Raw genomic sequence first — 18,281 nt, 5'->3', positions numbered from 1 at the left:
TTAGTATGCTATTACAGTAAAGTATATGGCTTATGTTATGCATTTTTATTGTACAATCGCTACAGGCGTGACGTACAGTAATGTATACCTAGCTTTCAACATAGTAATCGTTAAATGTGAAATGAATGATGAATCGATGTTGATCGGTTCATGAGTCGAGGATGGTATGAAGTTATACCAACTACTAAGAGCAGTTTCATCTTCTATCTTCGTTCAAAGTCTTTTATCCCTTTGTTCGAGTTTATATTCAAGTGTTCAATACTCATTAGTATTTCATACTTCTAACAATCACGAGGCATGAAGTAATAAAATTTTTCAATCACAATCATTGCGATGCGTCGCAGCAGTGATGCGCTTTAACATCATTTGTATACCGAATTGGTGTATGCGTAATTCATGAATTATAAATATATTTTGTATCGAATTCATGATGCTTCAAATATGTAGTTTATTGTTCAGTCATCAAATAGTGCACGATGGACTGCGCCAAGACTAGGCTGCACATAACTTGAACTCGCACTCCGTCTTGTTCTGTAAATTAAAATGACAGCCTCAAGTGAACAAAGATTGGGATTGTTAAGAGCCGAACAGGAAGATATCAATAATAATTATCATTACAATTTAGTTATTTCAAGTATATGATTTTGCTTACTCGGGCAATGGCCTAACTGCTGGACCAGTTGGATTATTTTTTGGTCGTGGATTAACTAATAAACATTTCATAGGATGTCCATCCAGTTGCCGATTGTGATAAGTTTCCACCGCTTTCGTTGCATCTTTTAATGTCTTGTAAATCACCTCAGCTGTGCCTGGGCGCACTAACCTGGACACCAACAATTCTCCGACGTCCTCGAACAGTTCCTTAGTAACAAAAATTTAGCATCTAATGTACATAACTACAGGCGCATTGTACAATAAATATTTGGCTTCCACGTCGTAATTACCAACAAAATAGACGTGATTATTTTAGGTTTACCTTTATATCCTCCTGAGTTACATTGGCCTGGAGATTTGATACAACGATTCGATAACCAGTCGTTACTGACGTCGAATTTGAGCTAGACTTTGGACGAGATAAAATACCCATGGTTCGAGGTTTATTTGGTAATGAATCCAGTCGCGATTTAACACCAACGTCTCTACGACCCCTGATGTCCAGGTATCTGTCATTTATAGTATCTTCGGTCAATATGGTTCTGCAAATATACAAGGACGATTTATGCAGCAGTAATTAAACAGCAAGAGATGAATTAAAACTTTAGTCCAATGAAGCAGTGACGACATACCTTGCTTTTGATCCAAAACTCCAATCGCTCTTTGAAGTAACCATTGGTTTACCCTGAAAGCAGCCAACAATTGTAATATTTAAAACCTCTGCTTTTCCAGAAAATTACGAAATTTATTGAATTTTTATTCCCTCATGAGCTAAATGCTTACGAAATCTAAAGATTTATATTTCTTGTGAAAATGTCACAGAAAATTGTTCAGCCAAACGAAGGAAATCCACAAAGTCTACGTTTGTAAGCAATAGACTTTTGTAATTACCATTGAAGTACGAGCCACAATTTTAAAGTCACGTGGTCTCTGAACCTCAACTGGTCTAGAAGAACCCATCCTTCCAAGACTACTACCAGGCAGCTTCACCCAAGTGTATTCATTGGTCGGGGATAAGTTGAATGAAGGTGGTGGTGGAGGTGGCACAGGCACATATTCATTGTTGACAGTCCGCCTTAGAGGTGTTGAATCCATCATGTAATCTAAGAATGGATGAGATTGAATCATCGGTATTGAGTAAAGGCAGTCAAAATGCATGTGTCATAACACACATTTAAAATTGATTATCAATGTTACTGATACATATTGAAATATTTAGTTAAATTTCATCCACAAGTGTCGTAAGAATTCATATTTTGTCATAACACAATCTAAATCCAAAATCATTATGTAATGCTGGATAGAAAATCTTTGAGAATATACAAACTATATTGCTAGAGGGAATTAAATGTTTCGGAATGTTCAGAGACGTAAAATCAGAAAATAGTCTGAAAAAAAAGACATTCTAAAAACAAATATCAGTGCAAGAAATTGAAAAAATATCTGAATACAAATAAAATTATAGATTATGTCAAGGAGGTATTCAATGTGCAATCGAATTGAGGGTATAATATATAAGTCTTCCCAGAGTAGAAAATAGATAAAAAGAAAATGAGCACCATCATTGAAGTTCATTTCCATATCATCAGCGTATGAAGTTTCGACCATGGGCGGTGCCCTGTACTCCATAGCTCTAGAACCTGGCGCCAAATAATTTGTAGCCGGAATCGGGTGCATCGTTTTATTATGAAGCTTATTGGTCGTCAATGTAATTCGACCATTGAGGCCCGTTTGACGAGAAATTCCACTGAGAGGTAAATCGACAGTTTTCAAATGAGTGGCACGTAATTTGTCCAACTTCAACCTGGCATCAGACTGCTTGGCTATTTGAGCTAGTTTATCTCGAGCATCAGTGAGTTTCTCACGATTCTTTTGGATGATTTTGAATCTAGCATCCGCAATGACCGGCCCTCCTCGACCTCTCGAAGATACGTTAGTTCGTAGAGTACCTCGGTTGATGCCTCTTCTCGACCTGTAATATTGGTGAGATATCATAAGCTTGCTGTAATTAATGAGCGTCAGATATGATTGTGGCTCGATAGATGTTTTTGAAGGTTATAAGATTCATGGTGAAGTAAGGCTTAAGTAACGAGCTTTACCCACAGAAAAAATTTTGAGATTTCAATAAGAAAATGATAAATTCTCAACTCACCCGCGGCCTTTCATTGCTGAAATTTTGGATTTCTTGATTATGTCATCTAAACTAAGCACATTATCGGCCATGCTTCGACAAACTGTACCCTGGTAACTACAAAAACAATCGAACGATGAACCCTAACTTACACCCCTGATGAATCTATGGGGGAACGCCGTTTTGGATCTGTTTGATGTATCGCAGTAGCTATTGGTGGCCATTGGCTTACGAGTAAGTGACGCGACCACGACGCGACCTTAGCACGTGTTCCGAAACGCACAACGAATTGCCGTGTACTAGAGTTACCACTTCAGTGCGATTTTATGATACGGCAGGTGATACTGTACAATGCTCTAACAATAAGTAATTAGTTGCAGTCATACATTACTTATGCATTTACCGTTGCGGCACCTCGACAATTAGTTAAAAAAAACCTATTCCATGTCAAAGGGTGTTACTAAATCAGGGGGGCTCACTCTCTCTAAATATCCTTGGTTTGTGGTTGCAGAAATATTTGTTGTCACAGCGACCTGTAGACCACTTTAGGTTAATAACTTTTTTTATGCAATGTGGAAGGATACAGTAATAAGTGCATCAGATAGAATATTTCCAGGTCTCGCTTATCACAATCGGATAAAAGAATTTCATGACATCGGTAATAAACCTTGCGATCTATTCGACGATGTCGGAATGGTCAGCGTCGTTGATGTTCGTATTCTACGTTACTTTTGCCATTTTACAGGAAACGTGATTAAGTCCAGTTTACCGCTACAAATGGCACTGTATTTCAATACTTGGCTATTTCCGTTTTGGTTTTTCATCAGTTTGAATCTTCTCGATCAAAAAGTAACTACTCTTAACGAATAGCAGCAATATTGCTGATATTTTAACCCCGTTAAAGCCCGGTAAACCCATCACCGGTTAAATATTGATTACCCATAGTTGACTCGTTATCAAGAATGTACGTATTGATATTTTAATCTAATACTTTAAGCTTAACTAAAGTTGTGATTTTTTTTCAGTACCATAAACTATCGGACATTTACAAATTTATAACTGTTGGCGTTTTCGTAATTGTTGCCGTTTCGGAATGCATACGACTGTACCTAGGATACCTCGGAAATTTGGCAGAGAAGGTTTAGGCGTTGTATTTGCGTGAACTTGAAAAAACTTCAATGAAAGTTATGGAGAAAATTACCATATTTGCGTGATTTCAGATTCCCGAGTTGGCTTGCTTTTGGCTGATTTCAACACTGATACAATTTCCTCTACAAATGTTTACTCTTGTTGATGGTAGGATGCTGCCAGGTAGAGGAGAACATGTAGTAAACAGCGTTATGTTAGTTTTCCTCCTCACTGAAATAATTACTGGAACAATTGCATTAAGAAATTCGGCCAATCATCATGCAAAAAGATTTTACCTCGCACAACTGTACGAAATTGATGAAAAACTAGAGTAAGACCGATGAAATATCTTTGAACTGTAATGCTTGTATATATGAAATATTAAACTATTCATCACTTAATTATTTCATAACTCAATTATACAATCATTAACCTCGTATAAAACAAACATACATACATATCTTTCATCTGTACATAGGTATAAAGTAATAAATTTATCACCAACAATCACTCATTACCTAGTTTCATTTGGCACCTATCAGAATTGTGTAAATACACGATTTAATCTGCGGAGCAGCAGCCAGTCACCTATTGGTCACATTTGCAGTGAATCCAACTGTTGTTGAACACATTTTAAGTATTCGTTGTAAAAATATGTTTGTACTAAAATGTAAAAACTGCACATGGAAAAACTTGTAGATCAAGTTTCAAATCCACGTATCATCAGTTTGCTTCTGAGCCTATATTCAAGGCTCCTGATTAAGTTCCGAAATAGATAAATCTTGAAAAGTATTTTCAAATATCTTGATAATAATATGTTATCTACCAAACATGGTTAAATCAAGCTTGGCGTTCACAAAGAAAAAATTAAAGTATTTTTCAAGCTCGCCATGAAATTTACTGAAGTAACTGTTGGTTATACTTTTGCACCATTTTCTAGGTTGTGCTCGATGTAAAAGGTGAGCAGATTTTGCAAATTTTCTTTCAAAATGACCAAAAACACGTCTAGCTCTTGTATTATCAAGTCATCTTTATTCCTTTGCTCATTAGCAAGGGCGTGCAGTAGTTGGGATCGTGTCGGTACCGTCCTTGATAACAGCTACAAAACAAATTGTCAGTTATTAATGGTGCAGCAGAAAGTTAATTAATACCACCAAAATTAATGCTCATACATACTCCAAACAGCTGCTGTGCCATCCATCCGTGATATGGTTCCAGGGCTTCTTTGTAAGCTTTTTTCAGAAGTGCAACCAGATCATCGCTAGCTTTTCCAGTTTTGTGATCCTCAATAATCTTCTCAAAGAACACCTGGATCATGTGGAGGCCTCTGTGATGTAGTAAGGATACAAACTTTAGAGAAGAAGCCTGCATGTATTACTTGATACCTGAAATTCTGTAGAATTAATTAATTTGCTACCTTCGCAGCCAGAGGAGAGCATCTGTGGCGATTATAGTTTTCCCTGAAATTTTTTCCAACAAGATCATGTCATGCAACGTCGAGTGTTTCTCTTTGTCAGCCACATACTTTGTGTTCAATTTCTACAAAGATTTCCATTGATTTCAGTGATAATTGGATGTAAGTAAAATATATTCAACGCTTTAACTGCGAAAATCGAGTAAGGGTTCAACTCACGTCAATGTTTCCCTGCATGTCATATTTGACCGGTGCAAAGAGCTTTCCAAATTTATCTGAAATGAGTAAAAAAGGGTTCTCAGTATAACCGCGGTGAGTAGGTACTCACCCGCTGCACAGCTAATCGTAATGACACGTGCATTCGCACCAATGCCGCCTCGGTGTTTGAATCTAGGTTATGTTCGCGGCGTGATATCTGTGCGAGACGAGACGCGTGTGTTGTGTGATACTTAACTTACCGACGATTCGCACAACACCCTGCGCAGCAGCTAAGAACTCCGCGGTGTTTATTTTCCCGTCGATAACGGGAGGGAATTTAATGAAATTATCGTCGGCTGTGGCGTCAGTGGTGCGTTGTTGAGTCCCGGAGGTCGATGAAGCCATGTTTTTGTTACCTCGTCCTATATGAATAGAAATTTATAAACATATATTATATATTTTCAACATTACAAAAGATTCTGTTGTTGCCGTCCACCAAATGCCTCAATCGTATGCGGCGACCGGCTTACATCATCCATTCGCGCGTCTCCGTAATGCATGCAAGATATACAGCCGCGCATCGTGCGAAGCATTATTGTCACATATTCATCTGCGGCAGCTGTTTAAATACCGTATTCCAACAGCCCAACACGATCACTATTATTATATTTATTATAATATAAATAACACTAATAAATATAATAAAAATAACACTATATTATAATTATTATTAGAGCTTATTACGGTAAAATGTTGAAAATAAATCGGTATTGCCGTTTTCATCTTTAAAGTTCCGCCTTAAATTCAAGATTACCTCTGCGATTGATTGACTTAGAGATGAAAAAATGCGAAAGATATCAACTTTCCGTAAAGTTTTTTCATCTCGGCCAATAAGTTACCGTGGATTTCAGTTTTAATTCACCGTTGAAAATGACCCGTATCACATGTTTGGCGTGCTTAGCAATTCACAGGCTTTCAAATATTCGATATTCCCGCGTTCGCAAATTAGATGAAAATCGTTCCGCTTTATCAAGGTTCGTATTTCCTCTCGCTTATCAATTTATACGTATACTAGACGTAGATTAAGGTTTTGCGTAATTATGCTACATGGCAGATATACATTTAAAATCAAGCGAAGCTTAATGATTAGACCAATCAATAGAGCAGAAAATGAGTGATTCTGTGACACAAATACTATTAGGATACCGACTGTGCTATCACACAAAATACAGTACTTAGTTCTGTTATGTTTTCCATTTACAACTATCATTTATCAATTTTTTATAAATATTTAAAAGCAAAAAATCAGTTTTTTCGATTTTCGGTTGTAACTTCAAAACTAACAAAGCAATCTTGATGCTTTGCCTAGACGAATTATCGAGAATCAAAAGACGAAGAAAATGAGCGCTGAAACGACTTGATCGGATTATTATTAACGGGGAAAATCAGGAAAAATTAATGTTTCTTTCAAAAATTAATGACACCACCATTTTTTAAGTCCGATTTCAATTTTTCAAACAGATTTTGATAGTAGAAATATAGTACTATAGGTATAACGTATATTCTCGTTAAAATACTGCAAAACAGGTGAAAAATACTTGTAAACATTACTAAAAACGGACGAACGAGTGGAAACGGTGGGACAAGTGGTGCTAGAACGGCATACGCGGGGAAGCGGGGATCAAGATTACCTCGTTAGTTTTGAATTTACAAGTAAAAAACAAGAAACAAACAATTTTTTGCTTGTAAATGTTAACCATTGACATGTGTACACTAAATGGAGAATATTTTTTTATACAAAAAATTAAACACTAAACATTGTTACAATAACGACTTACAATTAAGTAGCAGACCGTTCGCAAAACTGTATATACTAAACGGATGCTGACAGTGGACTAAAAGTGTTGTCAACGAATTGTCACAGTAGATTTTGAGATCTGGTTAGTAGCAACAAGTGACTGGGTTGTATTCTTATCTTATCTAAGGCACGACTATAGCCAATGAGTAAACATGCTGTGTTGTATGTACTTTAGGTAGACAGCTTGCATTAGTGCTCGGTTCGACCGGACACGGATAACGAATCTACGAAAAATTTATATAATAACTACAACAACAATAATAATAATAATGATGATATAAGCAAAAGATATCGTATCTGCGATTTTATAATGCACTTTTTTTACAAAATATAACACACAGAAATTTAATCAAGGAACATTTGAGGCCGTTTTTTCACAGGTTAACCTGTAATATAATTAACGATCTTATAATTTCTTTTATTATGTTTATAGGTACGTATAATATAATATCATATACCTATGTACTGTGTGTATGCCATAATATGTGCTACAATATTGTCATCAAAGTTACATGGTAATAATTGTAAATTATCATTGTCATCATTATCATAGGACTAATTTACCATATAACAAAATAATTTTGTACACGCACGAGGCTCATATACAAGTACAATATATTAATTCGTTATTAGTATCATCATCATGCTCGTCGATTTCTTTCCTATAGCTTACAACTACAGAGTGCTTATACTATAAGACTACAATATACGTTAGGTATAAATAATAATTGGCTGCATTAGTGTACATAGGTGTAGTTAGATTATTGCTAATAATAATACGTCGCTAATCGAAAGCCGTTATTGTATTACGCTCACGGGAGTCGAGAGATTAGTAATATTTCGTTAGTTAAAATGACTATATGTTTCATTCAAAATACTGTTTATCCAGTTACTGTTTATGGTATACCTCTGCAAGCCTGTTTTGAATGAGTTTATGAGATTTAATTCGGTGTAGTATTATGTTCCATTACATCTTTAGGGTATTTTTATTTTTTTGAAATAAAAATTCGTTTTTCCGTCAACGCCGAGATTGTTATAATTCTTAATAATATAACCGCGAAATTTCGGAAAATTGGGAATGTTTGATTAACACTAGGACCTAAGTATCAGGAGGCACACTACATTAGCATGGCATTTAGTTAAAAATATTTTCATCTTAGAATCCCGTTACTTAGTCATGTTGATTTGGTATATCAGTATAATATAATATCATTTTACATATATCTGTATATACTCACTATAGGTATAATCACGATTCGAGATTATAAGTCGCTGCAGGATGCGTTTATACGTATGCGTATTAAAATATTATATATATTTTGATATATATATACGAGAGAATATTGGTAATAGATAGCTAACTATGTAAATTTAATTCAACCATGTGGATATATTATAATACCTATACAATATTACGTGAGTATTATATAATGTTTTTATCGGTATCGTGAACTTTTTCCTGTACTAAAATTTCTGGTCGTGTATCCAAAGAGTGAATAAATACGTATGAGTATAGATATATTGACAAACGGATGAGTTAGATTTTTTCAATTTCCCGATATAATGGTAGATAAAAAAGAAACAGCTACATTTAAAGTAGTGACTGTACGGTAAGACTATTTTTCACAGACGATTCCGTCTTCCGATTCGCCTAATCAAATCTTTAATACACTTGAAGATGAAAAACCGCGTAGTTATCGCATGATCGATTTCATATATGACCTTTGTTCCTTACTTCGATTAATACTGACTACACAACATACCTTTCTACTTCGGTTTAGTGATTAATACATGTACGAAGAAGTACATTTCAGCTGTGTTAAGTATCTAGCCGTGAGGCGATAAATTTCCGTAGTAATATTAGGTATGTAGATATTACGCGAGTGTGGAAAGATGAAGTGACCGCAAAGCTGTTATCACCTATTATTCTTAAAATTATATATTATTCCAAATTATTTTCAAGACTAGCAACGTGTAGTGGAAGGCGCGGGCTGTGGATTATAATCTAAAAGGCCGTGGGCATTGGGTACTTCAGGATGTTACCGGCTGAGTCTTCAGCGACGAGAGTCAGCGGGACGAGGCAATGCGGTGGGGGTGGCGGAACCAGGGCTTCAATTGGGGGGCGGGGGCCCGGAAACTGTCGAGAGCCGACGACCATCTCGCCCGCGGATTCCCTGAGCTCCATCATCCGGACGCCGCATCTCGACCGCACCACATTTCTATTTCATGATATGAAAAATCCGCGAAATAATAAACTACCTAGAGTTCAAATTGCACCGGAAATATCCACGATGCATTTGACCTGAAGTTGATTCGGATACGATAGCTTTTTTCATACGGATGTTATATATTCGAGTAGAGATAAAAATGTCCAAAAATGAGAAAAATACTAGGGTCAGAATATCGATCATTCAAAGTTGTGAACTTTATAAATTTTGAAATTCTGTAAGACAGACATTCCCGTCTTCGAGTATTCGATCCTATGTGATACCTTTCAATTTTCCGACCTCTACATTTTTACCCCCTTTACATCAGACGAATAATTCGACTCACCTCTTAGCGTCGTATCTGATCTCCATTCCCTTGTTCGGTAAATTGTCAACTTCCTCATTGAACCACCGATGATAGGCTAGGAGAGTGGCGCACGAGGGTCCCCAAAATGTTCTGTCGGGTTGCGGGGGTGGTTCGGACGCTGTGAGACTCCGTGACAGGGATCTGTTCAGCTCGGGACTGGCGGGGGCCGATAGCCTTCCTGGTGTAGCATTTGGTCGGGGACTGAGGGAAGGCGATGGCCTTGACGTCTCGGACAAAAGTCGACCCCTGCGAGGGCTGCCGCCGCCGAATGCACCTTGAACGGTGACGGTGACGCTGAGGGGTCGGCTGAGGGCAACGGTCGTATGCTGGGGGTCGCGTCTGATGGGGTTGCGGTTTAAGTCGATACCAGCGCGCCCGACGAATACTCTGTCGACGTAGTCGAACCCACGCCCCATAATGCCCTCACGTGTGTGCCCGAGGTCAAAAGTGTGCCCGAGCTCGTGGAGCACCGACCCCAGGGTGGTGGCGAGGCAGCCAGCGTGGGTGCCGCGGTAGTTGCTGTCGTCCATGAACTGCTCGGTATCGACAATCGTCTCATCGAGAAACCGCGGGAGCACCTGACCCAGACACGTGGGCCAGGTGTGAAGGCAGGCCGATCCGAAGAGTGCGAGACCGCCGCCTCCAAGGGCCGCGTGACCTTCGGTGCGGGCCAGCGTGTCCTCGTGTGTCCTGGGACTCGGGGCACCGCGGTAGCGGGTGCAGGAAAGAAAGGCGAGGTACTTACGATCCTTGGATGCCAGAGGGCCGGTCATCAGCTCCCTCGCAACAAGCTCCCAGAGGTGACGCTGCGTCATTGCGCGCGCCCTGTCCACGTGGAGCATGCTGTGCATCACGAGGCACTCGGCGCCGTCGAGGTCTCGCTCGAGCTGGAAGGTCTTCCGGCCGTGTCCGGCCTCCCGAAGCTTCTCGGCGGTAAGGGTCTGCAGCAAACGGGCCCCGAGACCGATCCTCGTTGCAGCGCTTTCGACCGAGCAGTCCTCGCCTCGGGGCCCCTGGAACCGGCCGCTGTGACCGGCGCATATAACGTAAACTGGCGTAACTCTCATCCGCGTCGTACGTGGCTCGTGTCGTAGTCCCAACCGACGCTTGAATCCCCCGGCCTCGAGCTCCAGGGTGTTTTCTCCCCTGGTGAGCTCCGCTATCGCCCGGAACTCACCACCGATCACAGGCCACTCCAAAACACCGCTCCTCGCATTTCGCACCGTGATCCGGCCGCATCCCATAGGCGCTCGACCTCGAACCAGGGCCAAACTGTAACTCACGGTCTCGCCGTCCGTCAAGTTTGTCACGGTTATACCCTCCGTGTTTCGGTTCGCCAAAGCGCTTCGATCGTTGTCCGGCAGTCCCGTGTCGGCGAGCACCTGTAACAAATTCAGCTTTAGTTTACCGGCAGTTCGAACGAAGTACCAGTAGTTCTGGTGATTCCCCGATATTTTTTTCCAGATTCACTGTTTGGAGGTGTGAGCAATTCGAACCGGAAGTGAGGCCCGCAGCGCGCTCAGAAACGTGTTTGCTGCACATGACAATGCAGGATAACAGACCTGTAACTGATAATTTTCATTTTTCCTAAGCTAAAGGGTCCCAAGTTCCCAATTTTTCTCTCTCAACAAGTGTCCAAAAAGAGATTGAGCTTTTTGTAATTAATGGCGTTAAATGAAACCGCTAGCTTGATGATAAATACTATATGTTCTTAAACGGTGTATGGTTCATATTCTCGATGAAAGTAGGAAACTCTTTTTGTGAAATTAGTGAGCCGTCAGCTGCTGCGATCTCGCGGTAATCCCGAGAACCGCGTGCGTAAGTTCGGTGAGTCACGTAAGCTGTGATCACCGCATTGAAGTCGCATTGACCACATTGTCAAGTGCGCCGTGCGTGCTTCCGCTCAATGTTCATTGGTGGTGTGAGTCTAGCAAGGTGGCAAGGCACATGAGACACCGCAAAAGAAGAGGACGAGGCGTAATACGAGAGTGGGAATCAGGATGAATAAGGATTCGTCAAAACTCTATGAAGAAATAGCTCTTGCACGGGTGTGACAGATCAAAACCTGACGTTCGGCATCACTTTACAGCCCGAACTTATATTCCGTTCGACCAATTGCACGAAGGTCTAAACCAACAACGTAAATGGGGAATATCAGCCCTACATATAGCTCTGCCGCAAGCCTAATTCGATAGGCGAGCATTTAACGCATATGTCTATAGTATAAAAACGAAAGAGTCGACAAGAAACCCGGAAGGTGATCATAGAAAGGCAACGAAACGCAACCCAGAATGAAGAACACGACGCAGGAATGCACGATTATCACACACCGTCGGTGATTGTGGAGTCGTTCAATTTCTGTCACCTTGCAAAAAAAGGAAGTAAATAAAAATTTCGCGTCGGCCTTCGGCGTTTAAAAAGCGATGCGATAAGCTGACGCGGAAACGATGTCCCGCGGCGGCGACACCCGGGGTTACGTTAAAACGGCCTTTAAGGTTTCGACTTACCATTTTGCTCGCGTCGATTGCAAGCCAGTTGCGAATAGCGGCTAGCCGGCCCCAGACATGCGGCGGAACTGTGGCGCCGAGACGGACGGCGGAATACGCCGGTACTACGGCGCCACTGCGTCGCGCACCCGCACTGCCGCTCCGCACCCTTGCGCTAAGGGAGGCAGGGGCGAAGCCACCCCCGGGTTCCGCAGGGAGGCTGCCGCCCGCTCTACTTTGACCTTTAAAACTAAATGTGAACAGGAAGCTCACTTTGACAGTTACAAGGAAGGTATCACTGCAGGTCGATCTCTCGGACTCGATTTCTTCTGTGATATGTTAGAGTAGACCAAAGACTAGTCGACACGTATTTTGTTTTTTTACGATCTGTCATTAAACATTTTAAGGGGGTGAAACCGCCCTCCAAAGTAAGGCATGTCGAGGGGCGATTTGGTAGTATTTTTGACTCGTTAGGAGAAAACTTTTCCAGTTGGATTTGTTAACAAATATTATGTTCTTGTGGGTGAAACTAGCAAATCACCCGCTGACACGCCTTACTTTGGAGGGTGGTTTCACCCCCTTAGAGTGTTGATTGGCAGATAAAAAAAAAAAAAAATACGTGGCGCTTAGTGTTTAGTCTACTACAACATATTACAAGAGAAATAAAATCAGCGAGATCGACTTTCTTGTTAGCTATGGTACACATTGCTGGTGGGTGAGGACCTTAAACGAGCCGAAGCGTATTGAGCTTCTTAACAATCTATACGTCCAAAAGGTTACGGACTCTTCCGGAGCTGCCTCCGCTCATCGATGGCGTCTTCCGCCTTTCAACTTTCATTGTCACTCCGTACCGAGAGTCCCGAGAGTACGACGTGTGTCTGTAGGATGCGATTTGGCTAGTCAAGTTCGTCTCCTTTTTCATGACTTTTTGATTCTTCGAGAACATGAACCTGTTTCAGTTTTTGCTTTCAAACTTGCATAAATTTCGTATTGCGAGTTTCGGTAATTCTTGACATTCTTACAAGGACAATTTTGTAATGCTTTTATTATTTAGTATGTGAATTTTTTACCATCCGACAATTTGATGCTGCGTTTCCTGCTGCCGAGTGAAAACATTTTCACGTCAAACACGCAGCTCCGTCGAATAAAATCGACTTCTCGAAATGATCAGAAGAATTTTGAATACGTTAGTGAAGTTCCGACGTTAGCCGCATTCCGGAGTACGGACTTGTTTTTCGCTTGAAAAGAAAGAAAAGATATTGAAAAAGATAAAGTTACCTCATTCATCTTTCGGAAGTCGGATTTCTGGAAGAACTGTTTTGAACTATCGACCAATTTCGTTTCCACTCATTCCAAGAAAGTTACCAGTTTTATCGTCGAACAACAACCTTCTACCGATATTGTACACTTCCATTTTGGTCTCTTCGCGGCTCTTCTCGTTCAGCTGTGTAAGAAGAAAACACTTTTTACCTAGGCAGATTGTACCGCTCAGGGGTCGATAGCCGATGAAAGTAGTGCATAGCCAGTGAGCGAACGGAGAAGAAGAGTGCCTCCGGGCTCTAAGTAGGACAAGGGAGTGTGACAGCGTGCATTGGTCAATTACCTACCTGTTCTGTACGCCTGAACGAGTCGCAGCCAGGTTCGTTGCCTCCAATTAGGTACCCGTAGGTACGACGTAGAGCCTTTCCCCTTCTTCAAGGTACGTCGCCCTTCAAGTTGGTCACGAGGTCAAAGTCCCTTGAGCACAGCGTTCTATTATTCTCGAAGCCGGAGCAGCGACGAGACTGCGTCCTGAGCGACATTTAGCGCTGCCTCTTTGCTCCTACAATATCCGAATACAGCACAATTTGATCAACGATCTGGCAAAGTCGTCGTTATGCAAAACATTTTCCTTCATCTTTAATCTTGACTCGCCAATTGCACCGTGCTAACTGACAAAGGATGATTAACACCAACACGTATCAGACTTCCAAAAACGAGATGGACATGTGTTTTTTTCTTCCTCAATTTTTTATTTTCAAAACCGGAGTTCAAATGTTTTAAACGAGCCGATGATCGCGAACTTGTTTGCTCGTGATTTATGCGAACGCACGGAGAGAAGAGAGAACTTATCCTACGGATAATGGCGTCGCAGAATCATCGCATGTATGGATATTACGCGTTCACTGACACTAAATGATGGACACGCGTGGTTGGTTGGTTGGTCGCTCGATCGCGCTCGAGTACGGAATCTCATAGGTGTGATCGCACATTGTAAAACGTCTCAAGAGCTGGTTACGTGGTCGAAGTAGCAGTAGATTAGTTCCTCGGACGGACTGGGAGGACTTGCCTCAAGGCCACGGAGGATAAGGATGGCGCAAACAACTACGCAGTTCCTCTTGGCCTTCCAGTCGCGGCGAGTGTCATGAACCTTATCCTCAAGTCTTTTATATTCGTGAAAGATTCTCGTCGGACGAATCTGCACTGGCGTCGTAGTTGCTGGCACGTGCCGGAATAAGGTTCGCCAGAGTTTTTTCATCCGTAAAAAGCTGATCCGCAGTGATGTCTAGATGCATAAGCTTCCGTCACGACCAGTCGATTTGTAGTCACCGATGGATGTGTCATAGTCCTGATTCACCCTTGTCACGCGGATGTTCCGAAACTGTGTTCACATGAAAGCCTCGCATTCGACGTTTCGATTTTTATTCCAACTGTAACGACAGGCGCGTGCTCGGCCAAAATTGGGTCGAAGGGGAAACTGGATTGCGCCATTTCTACGAGTCACCTTTCCTGCCACGCGAGGCTCGTCCTGAGGTCGTCCCTCAAGGTCACCGTGCCATCGCAAAACATTGCTCGGACTCGATCCATCCGCGTGTGTTACACCTTCTGTCATCCCAAAAATACAGCTATACATCTTCCTCCTGATCGGCATTAGGGTGGCCAAGACGTTGTTGCTGGGTGTTCGGAACGCTGGTTAGGAGCAATCAAGAATAATGTAGCGACCGTATTGACCGTATCCTCGAAAAACTGAGGCCTCGTTGAGCGATAGAAAGCGGGCGGAACCAGTGCTCTAATAAATTGTGAGAACGGCGAGAGGTTGCGTTCACCGTCAACTATCGTCTCAAGTTATTAAAAAAGTGGTCAAGCCCGATGGAGGACCCAGCAGGAAACGTGATCAGCACCTTGCATACACAGTCAAAAATTCCGGGTATAATACGTAGAAGGAAATCGTTTAAATCCGGAAGTCTGACGTGATTAGCCCGGAAGCAATTGACCCATTCCATTCCATCCATCCCGCATACCTGTAGCTCTGCAGTTTGCAGCGTTACGTAGGTTATCGATTCCCTGCAAAGCAGAGACGACGTTTGCCGCAGCTTTTCGGGCGTTGGTCCAAATTCTTGTGACAACTACGGGGCACTGTTCAGGGCACATGGCGTAAGAAAATCCAGCTCGAAGAAGACGCATTGGAGGAGGTTGGCACGTGCGGTCCAGGCGATGCTGTAAATAATCCTGGATGGTTGTTAATTGTTCGTGAGAGCACGAGACGACTAAATAAATGGCTAGGTATTTACCAGGAATTATAACTGCCGGCGCCTGCTGGTCATCGTCCTGTACCTCAACCGCAAGGCAAGCTTGTTGCGTCATCCATTGATTACACCGGTCGTTGTCCTTACCTAGAACCCGTGCTTCCTCGTATACTATAACACTACGTCTCATACCTGTACGCAGCAGCATCAGCGGCAGCAGCAGAGCTCGGCCAGTTTCACTTTCTGCAAAGGAATCGTCGGCAATTAAAGAAGAAGCAGAAGAAGGTGGAGGAAAAAAAAAAAAAATAATCATCGAACGATGCCTCTTCTCATCCACGTGGCTTTCACCCAGGTATAAGTAGGTATCTGGACGAATAGCGTTAGAACGATCCGATAGATGTTCTACAAAATTTCAAGTCTCGTGTAGATGAATTCATAGACGTATCGCAAACACCGACGTACACTCTCTCCTCGTATCAAGATAACACATGCGTCGTCCGATCTCTGGCGCCACGTTGGTGTCCAGAGACCGGCGCGTCAACATTACCAAATAAATTGATCTAGCGTCTGATTATTCAGGAAGCAACGAATATCTGTATTAATTAACGAAGAACGTTTATTCGTCGACGAATCAGCTGCCGGGTCAATAGCCAAGGCATGCCAAGTGTTTTTTTTTTTCTTTTTGTTTTTTTCTTTCGAATAAACGAGAAAAAGAAAAAAAATCGTTGAACAAAAAAAGTCTCGAACCAGTTTAGTCGCGGACTCAAAGAATTTATACACTAATGACTCGGGTCCGAAGTAAGAATATGTATGGAATCGGCTAACAATAATTTAAAAACCGGAGAAACACGGTCCGCGTGGTACAAACTTCACATATACGTGATGTAATGCTGGTATGTGATAAACTATCGAGGCGAAATCTAAGCTGGGGGAAAAAAAGAACGTCTTATACTTTTTTTCAAGAGTGTGATTAATTGTCCTAAACCCCGAAGTAGACTCTTGGCTAGACTATCACCTTATAATCATTACACACATAACGTACCTTGCTAACGGCGAGAGAATAATTCACACGATATATTACATTCCACATTCGGTACTAGGAACGAGAAATATGAGGTAAATCTTAGCAGGGATATATAGAGACGAATGTGACTTTATTATTGGTCCGACGGGTTTTGGCTCTAGAATAATCCGACAGCGAGCTACGAGTTCGAGGTCCAAAGTGTGGATAAAACTGTGTGTTTTTTCGAAACCAAGTTTGATAGGATAATCAACACTCGATACGCGCATGAAACCTCGAAGTTTCCGCACGTCCACCGCTTCCTATTTTTGCCGCTGTGGTGCTTAGGGTTTTCGGCAAATGTCTTGGGACCCGCAATCATCAAGAGATAGAATAAAAAGAGGCATTCGGCCGCGTTGGTTCTGTTTACGTCCAGTTGTCGAGAGGATAAAAGAACTAGAAGAAGAAGAAGAGGTCGAAGACGAATGAGAAAAAGAGAATAAAAGACACAATTGTTTACTGGCGAAGCCCTCTGCAAATGCCGACCCATCGCAGTTGACGCGAAACTGGCTTGATAACTCTGTCACAATCAGCGTAGTCCCACTGCCTGGAATAAGTTTGTCCGACACTGTAACCTACCTACCTACCTACCTACCTCATCCTGTACAGATAATAAAAAGAAGAGTAGAAAGAATTGGTGTAAACAAGAACGCAGTTCGGCCGTGGCCTCGCAACTTCTACAGCAAGGCTATTCAATTCTCTGATATTTTTCCCTTTTTGCCCCTGGCTATATGGTAGATCCCGTATACTTATTGCAGTTTCGATCCATGGGAGGAGGATGTATCAGTCTTGAGAGCCACTCGAGCAGCAAAGTCGAATATTCGAATCGCACATCGCATTTCCACTCTCCCTCTCGATATCACATACGTGACGAACGGAACCGAGGGATTGCATCGATTTTGGCTTTAATGGTCAGCGGTTATGGCCAGATAATTAAAAAGGGTTGATTCTCTGTTCGGTTAGCGTCTAACGGCGTGGCGAAGGTCCCTTTCCGCGATAGTGTCAAAGGATAGTAGGCCAACTTTCAAGATGAAAATCTTATTCGTATGCAACTTGGCTGCAGCAACGCAGAGAGTGCAGAGTGCAACCGAGGAACGAGTGACAAAGAGTGCGTATGCCTGGTGCGCGACCCAGTCACAGTACAAAAGTACGACGCAGTCTGCTCGGAGGATGTCCAAAACTTTCATGTCATTTCAGTCTTTCACGCCTTTCTTGCCTTTCTTGCCTTTCTTGTCTTGATTGAGGGGAGAAGAACTCGCGTTTTCCCCGTAC

At 41.9% G+C, this 18,281-nt stretch overlaps 4 protein-coding genes across 8 annotated transcripts; 1 reads left to right on the top strand and 3 right to left on the bottom strand.

The window, feature by feature from the left end:
- Nucleotides 1-30: 30 nt before the first annotated feature.
- LOC124180384 lies at nucleotides 31-4,106 on the bottom strand. The gene is made up of 8 exons (XM_046565833.1): nucleotides 3,987-4,106; nucleotides 2,807-2,902; nucleotides 2,214-2,626; nucleotides 1,546-1,757; nucleotides 1,287-1,339; nucleotides 977-1,196; nucleotides 653-861; nucleotides 31-531 (listed from the first exon to the last, which is right to left on the bottom strand). Exons 2-8 carry the CDS (start codon nucleotides 2,875-2,877, stop codon nucleotides 456-458), a joined length of 1,254 nt encoding a protein of 417 aa, XP_046421789.1. The 5' UTR covers nucleotides 2,878-2,902; nucleotides 3,987-4,106; the 3' UTR covers nucleotides 31-455.
- Nucleotides 3,133-4,314, top strand: LOC124180390 (transmembrane protein 17B-like). 2 transcript variants are annotated; one of them, XM_046565847.1, is made up of 4 exons: nucleotides 3,133-3,443; nucleotides 3,531-3,634; nucleotides 3,811-3,924; nucleotides 4,006-4,314. In XM_046565847.1, the coding sequence occupies exons 1-4, from the start codon at nucleotides 3,356-3,358 to the stop codon at nucleotides 4,246-4,248; spliced, it is 549 nt and encodes a 182-aa protein (XP_046421803.1). In that variant the 5' UTR covers nucleotides 3,133-3,355; the 3' UTR covers nucleotides 4,249-4,314. The 2 variants fall into 2 exon arrangements, with proteins under 2 accessions (XP_046421803.1, XP_046421804.1); XM_046565848.1 differs by lacking the exon at nucleotides 3,531-3,634 and having other exon boundaries at nucleotides 3,133-3,496.
- Nucleotides 4,315-4,592: 278 nt separating this feature from the next.
- On the bottom strand, nucleotides 4,593-7,638 carry LOC124180389 (glycolipid transfer protein). Of its 3 annotated transcripts, none has more exons than XM_046565843.1 (6): nucleotides 7,364-7,638; nucleotides 5,786-5,947; nucleotides 5,547-5,602; nucleotides 5,331-5,452; nucleotides 5,090-5,240; nucleotides 4,593-5,012 (listed from the first exon to the last, which is right to left on the bottom strand). In XM_046565843.1, the coding sequence occupies exons 2-6, from the start codon at nucleotides 5,928-5,930 to the stop codon at nucleotides 4,830-4,832; spliced, it is 657 nt and encodes a 218-aa protein (XP_046421799.1). In that variant the 5' UTR covers nucleotides 5,931-5,947; nucleotides 7,364-7,638; the 3' UTR covers nucleotides 4,593-4,829. The 3 variants fall into 3 exon arrangements, with proteins under 3 accessions (XP_046421799.1, XP_046421800.1, XP_046421801.1); XM_046565844.1 differs by lacking the exon at nucleotides 7,364-7,638 and adding an exon at nucleotides 6,340-6,704; XM_046565845.1 differs by lacking the exon at nucleotides 7,364-7,638 and adding an exon at nucleotides 6,056-6,074.
- A 142-nt stretch (nucleotides 7,639-7,780) lies between these two features.
- LOC124180379 (putative zinc metalloproteinase YIL108W) lies at nucleotides 7,781-15,647 on the bottom strand. Of its 2 annotated transcripts, XM_046565822.1 has the most exons (5): nucleotides 14,051-15,647; nucleotides 13,722-13,887; nucleotides 12,465-12,693; nucleotides 9,937-11,339; nucleotides 7,781-9,602 (listed from the first exon to the last, which is right to left on the bottom strand). In XM_046565822.1, exons 2-5 carry the CDS (start codon nucleotides 13,724-13,726, stop codon nucleotides 9,389-9,391), a joined length of 1,851 nt encoding a protein of 616 aa, XP_046421778.1. In that variant the 5' UTR covers nucleotides 13,727-13,887; nucleotides 14,051-15,647; the 3' UTR covers nucleotides 7,781-9,388. The 2 variants fall into 2 exon arrangements, with proteins under 2 accessions (XP_046421778.1, XP_046421779.1); XM_046565823.1 differs by lacking the exon at nucleotides 12,465-12,693 and having other exon boundaries at nucleotides 14,051-15,579.
- Between the last annotated feature and the right edge of the window lie 2,634 nt (nucleotides 15,648-18,281).

The sequence above is a fragment of the Neodiprion fabricii genome, chromosome 4, assembly GCF_021155785.1.
Source record: "Neodiprion fabricii isolate iyNeoFabr1 chromosome 4, iyNeoFabr1.1, whole genome shotgun sequence".
NCBI classification, from domain to species: domain Eukaryota; kingdom Metazoa; phylum Arthropoda; class Insecta; order Hymenoptera; family Diprionidae; genus Neodiprion; species Neodiprion fabricii.
Note: the sequence above shows the minus strand (reverse complement) of the source record. Positions and strands in the feature narration are given on the sequence as shown.